The sequence below is a fragment of the Neodiprion fabricii genome, chromosome 2 (genome assembly GCF_021155785.1).
Source record: "Neodiprion fabricii isolate iyNeoFabr1 chromosome 2, iyNeoFabr1.1, whole genome shotgun sequence".
Classification (NCBI taxonomy): Eukaryota; Metazoa; Arthropoda; class Insecta; order Hymenoptera; family Diprionidae; genus Neodiprion; species Neodiprion fabricii.
The window spans coordinates 15,798,616-15,819,142 of NC_060240.1; the positions used below are offsets into that span (position 1 = coordinate 15,798,616).

General features: G+C 39.1%; 1 protein-coding gene across 11 annotated transcripts in view; it reads right to left on the bottom strand.

Moving 5' to 3' along the window:
- Nucleotides 1-20,527, bottom strand: part of LOC124175082 (CUGBP Elav-like family member 2) — a 378,071-nt gene that overhangs the window by 319,262 nt on the left and 38,282 nt on the right. For 10 of the 11 annotated variants that reach the window (XM_046554951.1, XM_046554961.1, XM_046554953.1 and 7 more), the window contains exon 2: nt 18,021-19,229. In XM_046554951.1, the coding sequence (XP_046410907.1) occupies nt 18,021-18,190 (170 nt within the window). In that variant the 5' untranslated portion in view covers nt 18,191-19,229. The remainder of the gene's footprint in view (nt 1-18,020; nt 19,230-20,527) is intronic. The other variant, XM_046554952.1, reaches the window with a different exon arrangement.

Below are 20,527 nucleotides of genomic sequence, written 5' to 3' on the forward strand. Positions count from 1 at the left end.
TGACGGAAACTTGTCGAACGGAACGCCCAAAGTTGCGAGGAACCGATTGAAACGGGACCTCTTTTGAAACACCATCCCATAACTCGTCCCACGTTTCCTTTGACATCCTCGACGCGACCCAGTTTGTTTTCGTTGCTACTTGGTCTCGGCTCAACGCGATATTCAGATCGAGCGGAGACCGCGTGTTGCATAACCGCGAAGAGCACCTTGAGCAGCTTTCTCATCTTTTTCTATACAGAGTTAAACCCCGAAAATCCCCGCGAAGCGGCCCCGAGCAGACCAAAGTGTTTGGAAAGAAGCCGATCGAATGTTTTTTTGACTTGCTAACCCTCTAAGCTCCTCTTTCAACCCGTGGATTGAAACGCGAAAGTCTTCAAGGTGGTGAGAAAAAAAACCACGACCTTTGCTTCCGGTCCATTAATCACCTCATCCATGTAGCTTGACTGTTTTTCTTTGTCAAACGCGTTTCATTAAATACTTTCCAAGCATTAATCAGACTGATTTCCTTGACTCGTTTGAATCTTCACTGCAGGAAATTTTGGTCTTGAAATTCATTCGAATTGTCCGACATGTGTTCCCGTAGATCAGTTTATGAAGCCAATTCAAAAATTGAACATCAGAAAGTCCGTGTTACTTTTATTCACACCAAATTATAGTTTATTGATGCCGAAACTGAATTTCTTTCACGCTGTAAGCTCGGTTTCAACGACTTCCAGTCCCAGTAGTATGAACAATACTTATCGGAAGCCGGATGTCGTTTCAGTATCTCCCCATAAAACACTCGATTCAAAGCCGGAGATTCGTACCTGGTTATCTCCACGGTCATCCCGCCTCCATTCACCCGATTTTATGTGCTCTTGTTTGTGTTGGTGTTTTTTGAAATCCGGCAAACTGGACTACTGTGTTTTTCCCCCGGTTTCCATCGCGAGCTTTCTTTCATTTCCATTCATTTCAGTTTCGGAATGCATTGAACAAAAATATAGCCCGATACCGCGGAACGGAACCCCGATAGTTTTTTCGACACGACGGATAACGAATAATGAATTGTGATCGTTCTCGGGCCAATGGAAAATCCACCCTGCGACTCCGGCTTACATGCCGGACTAAAATCACTGAAAAATTTGAGAAAAAATCGATGCTTCACTGCCTTGCTGACTCGTGTAAAAACTGATAGTTATTGCGGATAGAATTTTCAATAAACATTTTGATAAAGGGCGCAAGTGAGCGAACTCAACTTCCGTATTCACATCGAACGTCCAATTTGAGTGGAATAATTTTATGAATTCATAGTTGCAACACTTGTTGAATAAATTTCTAACCGTCGTACAAGACCGATGATGACACTTTACTTATCTTATCTGAAAAATGTCGTTTTATCAACGGTTTACTTGGTGTCCGCCACTTGCGCGTTAAAACGATTCTACAACGTGAAGTTAACCGTTAAAATTACATCCGGATAAAATGATTCACAATGTTTTAGGCGTGAATAAGAATTTCCTAGAATTCGTCCGTGAAACACGTTTCAGATCTCTGTGATATAGCAAAAAAAAAAAAAAATACACACAAGGCGAATGAACAATAATATTTTGACTTTCAGCTGACAGAAAAATATTTTCAATAATACCAGGTGAAAAAAGAACAATCCGATTGTCAAGCTAATTCTATTCTGCAAAATATAATAAAACTGACGTGTGTATTGTGCGATGTGGACTTCGATTTGGACCGAAGGGGTGAGGGAATATCACGTGGCGTGAGAGTGGTCTCCATAGATCGAACTGATCATATTAATAATTGAATGTACTTCGATCAGTCGGAAGTAAACAATTGGAACTCAATCCTGGTATAATACGCGCGATGAATTCGTGATATTTCCGATTCCACATATAACATTTTTTAACGAGGTTCAGTTTCCCGCACTCTTTGCTGCCCCCCCCCCCCCCCCCATGCAGCCGTCCCATTCCATGGTTTTTCTGTTTTCTGTACAGCGTTCGAGCATTGTTCGGTCGTGATTTTTTATTTCTAATAAATTGGAAGAGCGAACGAACGAACGAACGCTAGCGCAATAGATAGAGCGGAAAACGCGAGCTGGATGAGCCAGATAAAGCTAATGATTTACGCTCAGCTGCGAGGGAGAGAAAGGTTTTATTCAGATTTTACCTTTTTTCATTTATTCATTCGTTCCTCCATTATATTTATGCAACGCAACAAAAATAATAGAGCTGCGGAAGTTTAATGTGTAAAGTGCTCTAGATTTCGTCTCATTTTTACCTCGCCTTCGGCTGGCCAACGCGACGAACTGGTTTTTTTTTCGCCTTTTTCTCCATTTACAGTTGTCCGTCACAATTAATAGGTCGTTTATACGACCACCCAACTTTATTTACTCTACTCACCATCTTCGCGACGACTATACCAAGGCGGTGATGGTCTAGTTCCAAATTGAAAATATTTTCAATCACTTACCTGAAATAAAACAAAGTTCGTTAAAATTAATATCCAACGCGTTTACTAAACTATCGATGTAAAAGGAAAGAGGGGAAAAGGGAAAATCTTGTAAGATAATTGGACTGAAGTTCGTCGCAGCTTTAAAATTACGAATCTGTAACTATTTTTAGTTGGGCAATTCATTCATCTCTAGATCCGTGACACTTCAGATGACTCACGAAAGTCTCTAGGATCTAGACTCGATAGCTGCGCTACGCGAAGCAAACATTCACAGCCAAGTTTTGGCGATTAAATAACTGCAAAACATAGCCAGCGGAACTTTTGCCATCAAGTACTTGTGAGCTGGAGTGAGTGATTCATATTTTGGGAGTTATGTATGTTTTAAAAAAAATTACTCTCCTGAAAAATACGAATTATTGATACAATGAATTATCCAAATCTCGACGAAAATCTGTGAGGCATTTACTTACTTGGTGATGTAATCTCGATGAATTTTATTTTTTCAGTTACTGACCACTAGAAAAATTGTATTCACCGAAATTCCATCCAGCGGGAATTATAACGAAGATTGAGATAATTTTGATTCTTTCAATTTTTAAATACTGCGTTCATGCGCAGAGTATTATTTTCTGAGTTATTAAGAACGAAAGAATGATCGTCGATATTGCATTAAAAAAAAAGTTATGTATTTCACCAAAAATCAATGACATTTTTTCTGAATTCTGAATACGGTGCAATTAATTTGAAAAAATTGTTCGAACATTTCAATCATTGATGACGAATGGATTTGTTCACTTTCACAGTTATTTATAATTTTTCAGAAAAGTTACTTTCCTTCACTTTTAAATGAGAGTTAATTCATCGCTCTATGATGTCTGAAATCAGAGATATTGATTATTAATTCAGACAACGCGTTCAATTTTGAACAGAATTGAATATTCGATCATTTTGAAAAAGAAATGCTTTTGACGAATAGAAAAATTTTGGTCTTTTCTTTCCACGTACAGTTGAAGCGATATTAGAACTGCGGGTAATCGGCGTGCCTTCAACTGTCAGAACTAGTGTGGTGGAGTCAAGACTCGCAGTACATGAGACACCATAAAAATGTTTTCACTGTATGACTTAAATACAAGATGACGACTGAGTTCAACAAAATGAGCAAACTCGAGAAGCCTTGACTCTTAGCATTTCAATTTTATTGTATCAAGCATGTGGTTCGAATGTATGCATTTGATTTCTTTTAACGACAGCTTCAAAGTCCTCGATGAAAAATTATTCCCACCTAAAACTTCACAACCATTATGAGACACTGCATTTACGTTGATAGCGAAAATGGGTGCTTGGAGTGCGGTGGATATAATGAAGCAAACGAAGTCCGAGGAGGACGAAAGGCTCGCAGGCGTCGAAATGGATACAGTTGAAGAAGAAACTAACGAAAAGAGTAATGACAAGTACAGCGACCTGGATTTTGTAGCAAAAATCGAAGACGGCCAGTCGAAACTGGGAGAATTTGCTGAGCCAGACATCAATCCAAAGAGACGTGAAACGGGTGAAGGCCATAGTGAGAAGAGTGGCTCGAGTGCAATTGCAGATGCCGAAGTCAAAGAGCGAAGAAGACTTCTTCTTACTGGAGAAATACTGGCACCACTGGAAGAGAGTATAGCTGGAAACATGGAAAGAAAGGATCGCAATCCGTTCACCAGAAGTCGTAGACGCAGCTAAGCCAAGTCAAGACGCCACTGGAATCATGGTCGTTGCGTTTATTCTGCGAGGAAATAATCAAGACACTAGTGGCTAACAGGAGCGAGGAAGTAGACAGAAGGCAAAATGTCATTTCCTGGAAGAGTTATATCAGCGGTGAATCGACGGGATTGAAGTCAAGGAACGGTGTTCGGGCTGCTTGACTTTATGGAAGTGCTCAAGGCCTTGAAGGCAAATCCGTTCGATTTATGTTTCAACAAGTATTTTACCACGCTTTTCGAATCAACGATATCGCTCCACAGATTCTACTTCCTCTTAGCGTGCCTCAGGTTCGATGACAAGAATACGTGTCAGTGGAGAAAGGAATCGAACTATTTTTTCCTCGTTACACAGGCGTGGAAGAAATCGATTACTGCAAAAGACACTACAAGCGTTCCGAGTTTTGCACGATTGACTCGCAACTCTGGTTCTTCAAGGGCTACTGTAGCTTTCGAATCTGCACGACGCACGTCGATGCAAAAATTGACGTTGACAAGAAACACCAATTTCGTATCATTCTTCGAATTTGTTGCAACTCATGTATGTCGTGGAAAATTGAAAATTAAAGGACACGTCTTTATTTGTAGAGAAACAGTTTAGAAGGGTGAAAACGATCCCCTTATATGGGCATCCGACGCCAACGGGGTGATTCCTTGATGAGCTCGATGTATTTGAATGGAACCAACGCTGAAATGTTTCATCTATCAATTGAAACATTTTGGGTTTGGTTTCATTCAAATAGATCAAGCTCTTCTATCTGAAATTGCCGAACCACCCCATTAGGTACCCATCTTTGAGAGTCGTTTTCAGTCCATTAAACCGTTTTTTTGGCAAAAAAGAAAACAAGATATGGGTTTTTTAGTTTCCAAGTTTTGCAACATACACGAATCGCAACAACATCGAAGGGTGACATCAAATTGATGTTTCTTTGACAAATTGAAGTCATTCATATTTTTCGCCAACGTAGGAATTTGTCAGACAAATTCACGGGTGTGACTGGAATCCAACTACGGGTGATTGGTTTACGTCTGTTAGGTTGGTGGAAACGATGCTGAGGGATTACTTTGCGACCATGGTAGAGACGGTGAAAAAAAAACAGACCACAAGTACCGGCGGCTTTTGCAAGAGCGTGGAAAGTTGAGAACACGGAATTGACGCTGCACGAAACCAAAACAGTAGTTTTACTGTCTTCGCTCCACCCCGGGAACAGAATCGACCCCATAACTGGACTGCCGGAAGTTATTCTAAAATGCCAGAGCAATGGAGGATCAGAACTGTGCGAAATGCTTTGCAGCGATATGCTTTTTTTGTACCATTTGAATAAGCGTTCTCATATGAAATAGAACTAGGTATAATAAGACAGTGGGTCACGTGAGATTAGATGAGAGACGAAAGGCTTCCGTCCACGAATCTCAATCTCTGGAAAGACGCTAATTTGGATTGACATACGAAATAATATTCCGCGGTAGTCCAAAAACCAGTCTCATTCTTGACTCAACCATAATGCTATAAACTTTTTTGACGTGAAAAGCGGGACGAAAGTGGCATATTATTCCCTCTTTACTTTTTCTCCCGCATTTGCGGGTAATATTTATTGACTCTCGCTGACCTACACCCATGCACTACTCGTATGCGTTGTTTTGATTTTCTCCTCTTTTCTTTCCAAGTTGATAATGTGGCCAGAGTTCAGTCGGAAATAAAGTCCCATGTGTAACACAGGGATAAAAGTCGATTATTCCCTTGTTACATAATGTACTATTATTTTAATTTCGATATTTTGATTATACACTTACAGACACATCTTCGAATTTTATTGTGCGTGCAGGGATGACGAAAACGGAACGAGCTTGCTAAAGAGCCTGTATCAAGTCACGTATCACTGTTATTTATCTCCAAAAGCACCAATTTCAACGACTACGAGCCAACTGTAACAACCGCGATTATTCGTGCAAATATTTCCTGTTCACAATCTACAGAACCTGAGGGATCGTCGAAATTAAAACAAGTTATTGGTATTTTAAAACAAATTGAGTCTATTACCATGAAAAAAAAGTTAAATAATCGAAAACATCGCAATAAATAATAAAGAAAAAAGAATCAAATCATGAATTTTCGTATGAATGTCTGAGTGAAGGTACTGATTATTAGCGTGTAAATATTCATCTTCGTTTGACGATATTTTTCATTTTTTATTACAATATTTAAACCAAACCATGCTCCGAAGGTTAAAATATTTTGACGCGAATCAATTAATTTTCTTCCTTTCTCATCTTCTGTTTTCAGAACCTCTTATTCCAAATTCCAGCCCCTGCGAATTCGGATGACCTAACTTAGCTTGTCCCAAAATTTGAAGGCTAGTTTGAGAGATATACCGTTCATTGGAAACGGACCTGATCAGCAGAGGACCACTGACCGTTTGACCAAGACGTTTGAGGAGGTGTGGGTTTTGCCTCAGGAGCAAGAATGAGAAAACTGTAGTAATGCCCGCGTTGTTTGCAGCGCCACCATCCGTCATGCTCGCAAAAGATTTATCTGCTTCCAGTACGCCTAGAGCGAGTATCTGTGGTGAATCAGTTTTTTTTTTTTTTTTTGCTTGATAACTTTTTCTCTTTATTTTGAAAAATAATATTACTACGCCGGTGTAGAATTACAGATTTGAATAAATCGTGTGGAGAAAAAAATTCCACAAAACTGTTTCTTTTACCCAGAGACAAGAGGTGAATTTTCATTACATTCCAACGTTTAAACTGTGTAAAATTCTGTTCAAAAATTCACAAAATTTGGAATTTTGATTGACGAAGTTTGAATTTTTTCCGAAAATTGAAAGAAAAACGAGATAAGCATTGAAAGACTTGTTCGATATTTTCATTATCGGTGATCATGGACTGTTTGAAAATGACTAAAGGTACTTGAAAGGCAGTTTTCATGCTCTTGACGAATATTGCAACATCCGAGAAAAGTGTGAGCGCACAACATGGTATAGAACAAGGTGGCGAAAGCACCGTAGACTGAAAACCATCGGAGCACTTTGCTTCGGCTGAACCATCAGAGGTGGTGATTAACCCGGGGGTAAACAACCCCCCAATAACATGCTAATGTGGAAGGGAGCTGAAGCGAAGGGCGATTGAGAGGGAAGAGGAAACGATGAACTGGGAGATTCCGGAGAGAGACTGGAATGAGAATTTCTATTCGAAGCCAGCGGCGCTCACACACGTCAGGACTCAAGATCAGGGAATAATTGGCACTTAATTGTTTACCCACGAAGATCAACAGGGTCTCTCTACCTCCGAGATTCCCCAAAGTGCCGAGTAACGAACCGTGTCAACGAATCCCTGACCATGTCTGTTTAATAACTAATTAACAGTGTCAATTGACTGAAAGGACGAAGGAAAGAAGAAGGCATCGATAACCGGCACGGAAATGGAAAAAAAATTATCGAATACTTAATGATAATCAACGGAGAAATGGCGCGGCAATAAACTCGATTAAAGTTATAGTCGATCCATTAGTGTGAAAATTAGCTGTCACGGAGCCCTGAAATTGAGAACAACAAAAACCGAGCAGACGGGAAACGAATGAAAATTGTTTATACCGCGGAACGATATCAAGAGCGTGTGTAACGTTTGTGAATTATTTGAATTGTTCAATTAACAAAATTGTTAAAACTGTCGGGCGGGCGGTCGGAGCAACGCGATGGGGCGAAGGGAACCCAATTAACGCAGATAGAATTTGCTGTGTGAAATTGAATACATTTACGGATGATCGTGCTGCTGCTGCTGCTTTTGCTGCTGTTGGTGGTGCTGCCGATTCAGATTTTAATCAAATGTCTGATCAAACGCATCGTTATTACGTTTCAGCTTTACTGCCCAGTTTGCGGTTGTGCAATATTATTTTACAAAAGCATTTGAACAAAGCCGAAATTAATCATTACCATATTAGGAGCACCGTGAGTTATGATAAAGAAACTGAACAATCGATCGAGTCTTTTATTTCTGGGGAAATGCTTAAAAAGTAATTTTTCGCCAAGTTGAGGCAGCAGCCGCCACGAATAACCTTCGACTCTATCGATCAAATGCGAGGCGTCGGAAGTGGCACTGAAAAATTAGTCAGTGTCACTCCATCGTCTGATTACCATTCGTCATGTAAATCATTCCAAATTAGCATGGTGAGCACACGCAACACGGAACATGCAGTCTTTCAATTTCAACTTACCATTGAGACAGTGTTAACTTGGACTTAGTGTCACTCAAAGAACACAGAATGATTGGAAAACAGCTTAGCCAATGTCAGTGTGAAATGCCGATCGAATGACTTCACTTCGATGTTATGAATTCAGTATCGAGTCACAGAAAAGTGCGACGATTCTGCTTTTATCAATTTAATCGTCAGTGAGAAACGGTACGTTGTCCATCAAGAAACTCGAAGTCAGAAACATACGATAACGGTTACATGATCTTCGAATCAACGAAATGTAAATAACATTACAACAGTTATCAAGAGATTTGTCGCTCTGATTGTGTTAATGATGCAACGTAGACCTGAATGCCGGGTATATTTGCCAAGCTTTACCGTTATCTTTTTGATAAAACAGTTTTATCGCAGCAGTTGACGTGGTGCGGTGTAAAAATCAGAATTCGCGAAGAGATCTTATGCGCTTGGCTCGGTCAGATACAATAAAGTTCATATCGTGTCTGATCAGTTTTGAAAAAAACGGTATCTCGATCTCAATCGGAGTTGGAATCCAATCCAACCTTTCAAGTCAAACGGAAATGTTTCACGAAATTTTTGAACAGGGAACGATCACTTGAGATGCAATTCGTTATCTCTTCGAGTGACTACAGGTTAAAATTTAATATCTAGTCAGCAAGTTAAGAGTGGCAAGAGTTATAAGCTCTCTGGCTAATTGAATCTGAAGCTCAATTTTAGCTGTGGCAATTCCCTTGAGTGGTGTTTTCCACCTCTTTCCAAAAAAAAAAAAAAAAATAAAGTAGAAGCAAAACAAAGTATCACCGACACCAACTGAGCCCGTTAAGAAAGTCCGAGAACTGAAAAAAACCACGCTTTTAACCCGAAGTACCGCCACAGACCAAAGTCAGAAAGTCAAGTGAATAAAAAAGCTCAGCTCAAGAATATGTCCAGATGGTCGAAAGCCGCGGCTGGCCCGAGTTTCACCCCGCAAACCCATTTTCACGCCTCTCCAAATAACCGAGATACAATCGGCCGGTCCGAGAGGCAGTAGCTCCATTGCAATAAATAACAACCCTGCACGATTCTATGGGGCTAACGACTGAAGTTATTTCCCAGGGATGACTGGCCTGCTTTATTCGGGATTGTCACACGCCTGCGCTCCAACCCCTCGTTAGGATCGCCATTGTCTAATCCTCTCACGCACTTCGGCAATACCACAGGACTCGATGCCTCCGGCTGAAGAAGGACGATTTTCGGACCAATTTGACTTATGGGAAAGCAATACCCCCCGTCTTCGATTTTCGCCAATCCAATAATAACAACAAAAACGGTTCCGACAGCGTTCAATATTTCGGTCCGAATAGTTCAGGTCCACTTATCCTTGCACAAAGTATCAAATTTATCTCGTAATTATTAAGGCAGAACGTAGTTTGATCAAAATAAATTTAAAGAAAATCCCATGACGTGAATAACGTCTGTGAATTGAATTATTTTCAAAAGAATTCCAACGTGTTTTTTCTTTTTTTTTTGTGTTTTTCCCAAACGACGACTAAAACTGACTCATTTATAGAATGAAGGAGAAATTTATGTACCAGAAGAACAGAAATAATACACTCGTCGGTATATTTTCGAAAAACTATTTTCACCAACAAGCAACACGAGTACAAAGATCTTACATGAATCAAGTCTCTACACCGTCAAATCGATATCTCGATTCGTTCTCAATTTATTGCAAACCAATGAAACGCTCAGAACGAGGTATAAAAAACATATCGGTAATCCGAAAGGAGGTTAAATAAAGTACTGAAAAACAATATTTCCGAAGGAACGGTAAACTTAACAGACTTGCATTGATAGATTTTGACCGTTAAAAAATTGAAGCGATATATTTTTACGATACGAATGATAAATTTGCAGCGAGTTGGCTTCAAGTGCGCGATGAATATTCGATGACAAAAAGAAGAGTCTTTGAACAGTGTTGGAAGAGAAATAGGAAAAGAACTACGCTATTTGTTTGAGTGTGTTACAGAAGCACGCAACTCGTCGTACGCCGCTATGCCCGTTTCGTCTTTGTAGTCTCATACAGGCGGACAAAGGTGATGCAATTTGGGACACACTGCAGGTTGTTGCAACTGTCGCAGTGCACAGAGAGCGTTACGTGCTCTCCAGACTTGGAGACACTCTGGTATCCACGAACAAGACTGTTGGAGGATTTCCCACCAAATGGGAATTCGACCGACAAGCTCTGACATTTCTAAGTGAAACGATCCGGTTCAAGATCCCAAATCTCGATTTTCGGAATTCACACGCTGCAAAGTTTGGAGCAACTTGAAGCTGGTCTTTCGACTTTTGGCATGTTGATCATTTCCAGATCATTCCGCATTCCGATAATCTCAGTTTGTCTGCTACGAAACTTTGATGAGAAAATTGTTATTTGTTTCAATTACTGTGAAATCCTGGTAAAATGAATATCGTATTACGAGAACAGTTCGAACACGGTGAAATTGAAAGAAAATCTGCTATGAGTAACTATTTAGTGTGGTTATAGTTGTCAATGCTGTATTCGTTGGTTATTGCATTAAGTTATCGCAATAGCTGCATAAAGATACGGTATATTCCTAATCTAGAAGAATAGTAAAGATTTTCCGATAACAGTTTGTTGTACGAAACTTATTTTCATCTTGTAGCCGGAACTATATTTTTCGGTTACAGTAAATAATCAAATAAGTTAGGGACCGAGTAGTAACGAAAACTAAAATGAAAATTATTTTGAGTGTGACAATAACTATTATAGTAACGATATTACTTATAAAATTTTGCTCGAAGAGGAAAGAAAAAGAGAAACTTGAATATCTTGGGCCTTGGGTGGATAATGATTATCTTATGAAACGTGGAACATTTGTTCTATTCTTTCCCTTGGCAAAATTCCAAGCTATCACTTAGCCAGCTGCAGAAGTGGGAAAGCCGCCCGAAACTATAAAAGATTAAACTGCTACAAGCTCATTAAATTTCCTCATCGGAATTTGCGAATATGTATCTTGAAAATTTTTTCAGTACACGAAATTTCGAAAATAGCCGAAGTGGATGGAGTCAAGGTTGTTGGAGGATTTGAAAATTTTTACCACAAATTTTACAACCGAAATTGATGGAGTATGGAAAAAGTTTTCGCAAGGGCTGATAAAGTTTTTGAAGCAGATAGTTGTGGCTTACTTTTTGCAACAATTAAATTTAGACATCTTTGACAGATTTTACTAAGCCTTTTTATCATCCGTTACCCATTGCGTGTAACTAAAAATATCCCATTACTAAATAACGGATTATTTTTTTACATTATTCAACTGAAAAAATATCCGATAAGATTTCACTCCGCACTGCAGTGATTGAAAATAAATTCTTATGATACACAACGATTCTCGTAAGGGTCGAAACATCGATTTGTCAACATTATACTGAGCTGCCCACCAAGGTTATAAAATTCACGCCTAGATACTAATTTATTACGTTACTTCGCTTACGTGCTAGGCGTATAGATTTCAATGCAAAAGTTGGAAGCGATAATTCAAGATTAACTTGGGGTGAATTGATTAGATTAAACGCGTTAGCTAAAGCACAGTATTCTGCAATCTGATTCAACGTTTAACAGGCATTGATTTTCACCCATAAATCTTGATAATCTAATAAAAGTTGTTAAAAAAAAAATGGGTCAAAAAAATGAAGCTTTTCGAATCGATTCCGAAAATCTGAGAACTGGTAAATTCTCATCTTAACATCTTTAACGAAGAACCGTGTACGAAATCATTTTTAGATTTGAACTCGGTGAAAAGCATTGAATCCTATTTTTGGACCGGAAAAAAAAATGTAACCGGTGTAAAAAAAAAAGCCAAGACTAAGGAGAGAGAAGGAAAGAAAACAAAAAAAAAAAGAAAAGAAAATCATGATGATAAAAGCGAGGGTGAAGAATACAATAACGGATACAGAAGAGAAGATGAATTGAGCCTCTGCGTGCAATTTAGATCTCTCGATACAGGCTTTGCCACCACCTGAAACCCATTCGGAAGAAACGAGCAGGTGTGCGAGGTGGTAAAACACCCCTTAAAGAGATTCGCGGAGATGCGGTGTCGGCCACAATAGCATCAGGGATTCGTATAATAATGCAGACAACCTGAACTGGCCAAGATAAAATAAAACAAGCGGTAATAAAAAGACAAAAAAAAAAAAAAAAAAAAGCGAGAGGAGAAGAGCTGACGGAAAGAGGGAATGCAAAAAGGAGTAAGATGGAATAAAATGAGAAAAATGAAACGAAGAACAAGAAGAAAAAAGAAAATACCGCGAGGCGTGGCGAAACTCGGAAAGTCTAGTTTGCAGTCATGTTCGCTCGCGGTGAAATACGCGAAAGAATATATTCAATAAGTCACGTGATCGTGACGCCGCGATGTGACTTATTGTCGGTTCCTGCCATCCCGTGTACGTAGATATATGCACCTGATATTCGCCTGCAATCGGGTTTGCGAATCCTCACAATTTCAGTTCGAAAATGTTTGAAACTACAGCTTGATACGGTGTTATTCGTTGAACATGATTCTTTAGCTTGGCGTTTGTCTGTTTTTAGAGATAAAAAGAAGTTATTGCAATCACCGCGAAAATGAAAAGTTGAATTTTTACTAGTTCTCGAAGTTTCAGGCTCTAGAGAATCACTGTGTATCGACCATTTTCGTATGAATACTTGTGTGTGTGTGTCTGTATGTTGGGTGCATGTATAATATGTGATCATATTTTTTGTCCAACGATATTTCGAAAACGAGTGACCGGATTTCAATGATTTTCGTCTAGATCGACGCGGCTTTTTCAAATTTAGAGTTGATCGACTTTTGGCTTTGATCGATTTGGCATTTTGTGAATTATATAAATGACAAAGTTCCAGAGAAGCAAATACATATGATGATATATCTTGAGAATGGATGAATGGATTTGAATGAAAATTAGTAGCATGAAATTTTTTGGATCGTTTTCATGTAATGTGGTATCCCGGGACTTTAAAATCATTAATCACGAATCTGATTTTGTAGTTCGAAATTTGGATTGGATATTGTTCTTCTTTTTTTCTCTACAAACCTGGAACCTGCAATGTGAGAACTCGAAGTTCGTGGGTTGGCTCATAGCCAGTCTAAGGTCGCTTATTTTCTTCTTTTTTTTTTTTTGTTCACATAAATGTTATAAACCTTTTTGGAAACCCCTGTCATACTAAAAAGCCGATATGTTCGCATGAACTTACAAATTTTGTGAATTTGGGACATTTGATTCGTTTGACAAACGTAATTTCAGTCTGTAATATGTCTAAGAATACTTAATTTTTGGCATTTACAACAATATTTTTAGAGAAAAAAATAAAATTTACTAAATATTGCAGGTTTCTTTGAAACAAGGAAACAGCGAGGAAAGAAATTGTCCGGGCCGATAATCCAATACTTGAAATTATTTTAGGGTATAAAATCTGTCGCGTATTTTTAAACGTTATGAATATATATTTGTATCGTGAATATTTATTTTCAGTTCAAATTTTGAATAGTATTTCAATTAAATTTGAGTAAAAGATGAAAATGTCTATGCTTATTATTCAATTCTCGTAATTTGTTGAATATTTTCGTATCATAAATAAGCAAAGAGACAATTCTAGACAGCTTGAAAACCAAATAGTTGCTCACTTATATTAGTAATTTCACAATTCAAATGATTCATTCGCTTCATACGAAAGGCAGAAATTTTGAAATCGAACAATTTCTTACATCACAAGATCCACATTACATAACAATTTCTAAAAATCGATTGAAAAGAAAAACACTTTGAGTTTATTCATATTTTTGTATGACGTAATATATATATCTATATTACAAATATATATCTTCATTTGGGGGCGTATAAAATTTGTAATGAATACAATCGTCCATTGTAATAATATTGAAGCATCAAGCTGATATTTTGCGGAAACGATATTATTTTAATTCTATATTTTACAACTTAGGTATAATATTTCTTTTCACAAATGTTTTTAGTATTTCGAATTATCCAATAAATATTTCAATTTTTTCATTTTTTATATGGCGATAAAGTTATGCTGCAGGTTTCATCAATGAATTATTTTTGGACGATTTATTCATACAATAGAATATCGTCCAGTACCGAAAACCATTAATCTTTCATGAAGTCATTGGAACTCGAAATTTCACACAAGATAATAATTTTTCTCAGAAAATAATAATCTTATACTTTTGATTTCAGCAATGCCAACCATCGTTAATTACATCGGTCAACACGAATTTTCAGTCTGGGTTCTAGGCATCTAATTTCGATTTGCCCCACGTGATTAATAACAGAAATAACTGGTTTATTAGATGAAGTTTGTTTTCGTAGAAATCAAGACATTTCAGATTTTTCGAAAAAATAACTTTCTTTTGAAACAATTATTATGAATAACAATCAAACAAACTGCTAGCTTCACATTTGAATGTTTGAATAAAAGCAAAACTGAAGTTTGTTTATTTGTCATTTACAATAAATATATTTGAGAAAACAGGTAGTTTTTTTGAAAATCCGAAATATCGTTCTGGTTTCTACAAAATCAAACTTTATCTAATAAACCTATCTTTTATTTCGCTAGTTACATGGAAGAAATGAAAATTTCGTAACTAGAACTCAGACTCAAAGTTCGTGTTGGCAACCCGTGTTGATTATCATCGTAAAAAAGACAAAAGCAAACTTTGTAAGTAATAAATGAGGATGTTGGTAATATTATTTGATACATGGGATCAAAATTTATTCATTCAAATATAAACTGTAAAAAAATTACGATTTCTGTTGACCTGTGTTATTAATCGGATGAAACATCGTGGAAGGTCTAAATAAAAATTCTAGTTCGGTAAAAAAGAAGCAAACGATAGGCGGAAACCTCGTCCAACGCTTCGAACAATAACCAGACGTATTAGCGAGGACAAATAAAAGATAGCTCCAGAGCAGCAAAGCTTTAAGGCGTGCGGGAACGACAAAAATTAGTATCGCTGTATATACGAGAAGATAAGGCATCTGGCACGTCGTTGGCGAGATAAGGAGTCGCGGGCTAGGCCGTAATAAAATTAAGGTAACAGCAATTCGAGTTGTTCAACACAACGCAGGTGGAATAAATTGAAACGAAAAATTCGGTAAACATACAGCATCGAGGGAGTGATGATAAAGATACATCGTGATAATGCGCCACGAAATTCATTGACAACTATTACAGTTAAAATTATACGGAAAAGAAATTAAATCCCCGGAAAACAAGAAAATTGAATAGATAAAAGGATGAAAAAAAAAAAACAAAAAATGTTTGGCTCTGTAAAATCAGATACATGGAAAAATGTTTGGCACTGGCGAATGATTCAATTACCTGCAAAATTGTATCAATAATGGGATCGATGGGCTGCTATAAATTGAGTGTGTACGAACAACGGTGTATTCAATTCGGTTGGTAAATTTGAACGCGAATTAAATCCACCTGCCGGGACTACGGCGATAAAACAGCAGTAAAATCATTGGTGAAAAATAACGACGAATACCTACGCGGTGTAAAATAGCGAGGACGGACGTTTTTTTTTTTTCACAGATTAGATTACACCATGAGTGACGAGTGCAAATGTGTGAAGACAGCGAGAGATTTCGTCGAACCGATTTAATCGATTAACTGCACTACAGACAGCATTGATCAGCTAATGTGTTTATACAGCAAACTGTGTCGTAGAAATTAGGCGAATGAAATAAGGATTGGAAAAAAAGGACCGTCCGCGTGTGTCGTGTGTATGAGAAGCGTGACGGACTTGCGTAAGTCGATGTATACTCGTATTATCGATCTAATTATTAATCGAGCCAGGCATCCGGGTAATTACAAGAGTGCAAACAAGTAGGGTATTTGCGTTCGTGCCTGGTCAGTGAAAGCTTTCAGCCATCTCTTGGTCGTATTGCTTTTGTTTCGATTTTTAAACGTGCTTTGAGATGGATCTTTGAAGAATATTGTATCAGAGGAATTATCAGCAAGGGTTTTACAAAGAGACCCTTCAGACTGCGAAGATTGAGCTGAAAATGTTTCGTCGCTGTTTCAAGGTTGAAAATTTTTCACGCTACTCGTGATACGATCGCAAGGATGATAACGAGGACGTGAAAAAAGCATCTCACGGAGTACCGAAGTAGTTTTAACAAGCCCTTAGTCATGGTTCGCATCCAAGGAGTTTGGCAACGTCTTTTGAAACGTCTTATGCGTTTATGTAGCGTAACAGAATAATGAAGGGCTCAGAGACCCACCGAATCACTTTCCAACCGTCATGCGAGAAGACCCTTTCAATGTTGAGGTGGAATGGGATCTTCAATGCTCGGTGGGCTCAAGGCACAGGGTATTTAATGTATAGTACTGTGTAACTGACGAAAAGCTCTTTCACATTTCAGTCCGACCTTCGAGCTCTGTGACATATGCTTTTCAAAGATTTAGAGGGCCAAGATGAAAGTCGTCGAAAACGTGAAATGTCTTCTTCGATCACCAGACTTACACCGGATAGTGTGTTTTCAGAATTAAGTTGACCGTAAAAAGTGACGAAGATCAGGTTCCGCTAATGGAAAGATGAAACAGCTTTCTTCACCATCAATTGACTATTTGTTATTAGGTCAGTGTTTAGTTCACGTTAACATTGAAAGATGGGAAGTTTCTCTGTATCAAATCGCCCGTACAGACTCAAAATCAGGTTCAGTTGAGTCCCTAAAGAACATTCTCAACCATCAATCGACTAACTACTTTCTGATGGATCAGTTTCCAAATGGAAGGAATGACATAATGTTATCAATTTCATATTCGAAAATTGAACCCTTCTGATTTTGTACCCCGATAGGAAATCGTTTTTTTTTTTTTTTTGTCTTACCAGTCAGCAAGACGAGATTGTAAACTGCGAATAATGAGTTTGGACAACATTTTTGAAGTAAACGTCTAACAAATGTCGGACCCAAGATCAGGGTCTTGAACTTATTGGCAAGTAAGTAATCGATCAAAATGTTCAAGTACCTCAAACCTAGGTTCCATTTGTGCTTACTGCTACTTCCAGGAGGTTGGTTAGCCAAAAATTGATGCTCTTTTAATTGATAGCTTGTTTTAATCGAAATACTATTTTTCACACCGTCACTCAGACAAATTTCCTTCTTTTTCAATAGTCAATTTCATATTGCCATTCGTTGATTGTAATCAGCATCGATGTAATGTTGTAAAATTGAACATTAAATGATGTCAATATGACAAAAGCACACTTTGCCGTGAAATTCAGTGAACTTGCAGCAAGAAAAAGTCTTCCAAAAATGAGATAAGCCTAAGCGGAGTGTAACAGAACGAATCCATTGTACTTTTAACAAATCTGAAGCGATTTGAAATGATGCGATTAATATCTGATTGTGAGCTTTTGTTTACACCTCGAATATCATCTATCTTCGTATTTTTATAAACGTGTGCGTAAGTTACAAACAAAATAATTTTCAATTTCCAACCATCCAACATCCTTAGGCATCGAGCCTGTTTTTCGGTTCCTGGGACCCAGATAAATGGTTGAAAAAATTCATAGAACGGCGAAGGATAGACGAATACTCACGTGTTTTCCTTCTGGTCACTGTTACTCTGCTGCTGGGGCGGCTGCTTGGAGTAGGGATGAGGGTGAACAACGTTGTTGTTGTGCATGTGAACCTTGTTGGCGTTGCTGTCGGTCGGTGAACCCGGCGAGATTTTACCCGCCAGGGCGTTCAGCGAGTGGAGCATTTTCATGGGGGACCTCCTGGGGATGAAAACGCGGTGTCCGCCCAGCTGAGCGCTGGCTAACGTTGCGGAAGACAGCGTTCTGCTTGAGGTTTGAAGGTTTGAACCCCCAAACGCCGCTTAGCACACTTGACACACAACCTCTAGGACGACTTACACGGAATTTAGTGTAGCGCGGCACTTCACTTCACCACGAATGATTATTAGATAAAACGTTTTGAAAACGTCCTGCAAGGTACTCCGCCGGTGGCGAGTGGCTAAAGCAATATGGCGGAGCGGGAATCACCGATTAGATATCGAAGTTCGGAGTCCGGTTTGATCGATACACACTATCGTTGGAACGGACTAATCTCGAGAATCCGGTGCACACTTGAGGGTCTCAAAACGCTGAGACCCGGGCAAAGAGGGCGCAGCTTTATAATAAGTCAATTAAAAGTTTAAGTTTAATTAGAAACTTGGCCTGCCGTGCCGGCGGTGCAGTCTGGGTGTAGTTCCTTTGTTCCCTGGGGGTTCTTAAAGCCTTGTTGCAGCTTGAGCTTGCGGCAAAGGGTAGAGGGAAGGAGCTGCAAGAAAATCTGAACCGCTTCCGGTTGCTTCGCCGACGAATTTCCCCAACTTTTCCGATCTTCGGAGGCTTCCCGAGCTCGAGAAATTCACTTCACTAATAAACCAAAACCAGGGGGTGGGGGAGGGAAACCGGGCAAAAACAAAGAGACGAAAAGCGTCGTACTAATTGAACCACGATTCTCACGCACGAAACGATCCAAAAGCACCTGAGGTCCACGACTCGACTGAGGCGGCAAACGCAGCGCGGCTATCGCGCCTCCAGATAAGCGTTATCGGACGCGTCGATCCCCTCCATCATCTCGTCACCGTTGCGGCTCCGCCGGCACCCCTCAGCCGCTTTTCTCCCTTGCCGAACGAGCGTATTATTGAAAAATATTCCGCATTCAACACCTCGCCGAATTTCAGGTCCTGTCGTTATTTTGATCGGCTCTTCATCCTCGTTCTGCTGCGGCGCGTCGCGAGACGTCGCCCTTCTGGCTATCTGGAAGGAACATTCATTCGTTTTCTACTTTTTTCATGAACGGGGCTAAACGTTGTAGGGTGAAATCAGCATCACAGAGGTCAAATATGTTCAACGATAAGCTGGTGTTCTCGTTTTCAGGACAGACTTGATCCCACTTTTGACACCAGTTTTCACAAAAATGATGCAAGGAACATTCTGAATGGATCTAGGAAAAATTTAATAGTTCTTCAGACTATCTAAAGGGAACGTTTATTCGTTTTCTACTTTTTTCATGAATGAGACTAAACATGTTAGGGCGAAATCAGCATCACAGAGGTCAAATATGTTCAACGATAAGCTGGTGTTTTCGTTCTCAGGACAGATTTGATCCCACTTTTGACACCAGTTTCACAAAAATAATGAGAGGATCATTCTGAATGGAACCAGGAAAAATTTAAGAGTCCTTTCGACTATCTAAAAGGAACATTTGTTCGTTTTCTACTCTTTTCGTGAACGAGACTCATCGTGTCCGTATGAAACGCATCATAGAGGTTAACATGTTCAACCGTAAGTCGGTGTTTTTGTTCTCAGGATAGATACGGTCCCTCTTTTGACACCGGTGTTACGAACATTGCGAAAAAGTGATTCTGCAAGGATCTAAGTGAAATTAAATAACCCTCCCAGCAATTTCGAAGTGAAATTTTTCAACAATGGGGTCAAATGTGTCTGTGAGACAGATTACAGAGGTCAAATTTTCAGCTAAAGAGTCGTATCCTTATTTGAACTTAAAAGGCGGGCCTCGTCTGAAAACAATGTTTCGAAAATTGTGCACGAATCCTGTTGCAAGTACCAGAGAGAGATTTGATAGTCTTTCCATGAATTTGGCATCTCAAGAAACATTTGCAATAATTGCAACATCATAGGTTGTTCGAGGTCATGGAGAGTTCCAGCAGAGGAAATTGATAAGCTGTTTTATTGCGACACCGGAAATCCACAGCTCGTTTTGAGGTTTCAGGCGTTGGAAAATTTACGTCCTAAAAAGAGAATTCACCCTTGTACCCCAGTTATTTTATTCGCTGGGTATGAGGGGTTGAGCATAACGAACGACTGCACGACTTGAGGGCGAATGTTTTCCCGGATTCAGCGACATGATGAACGACCATCGCGGCGAGGAATCCACGCCGAGCCTCAAAAGTAGTATTCAAACAACTGCCAACTGATATAATGTGATGTGCATGCGTAATGATCATAAAATCAAGCCAGAATACTGACAATGAATCAAATTCGAGACAATGAAATAACGTTGTTTGCTTTGGCAACCGGAAGTAGCCCCTTTC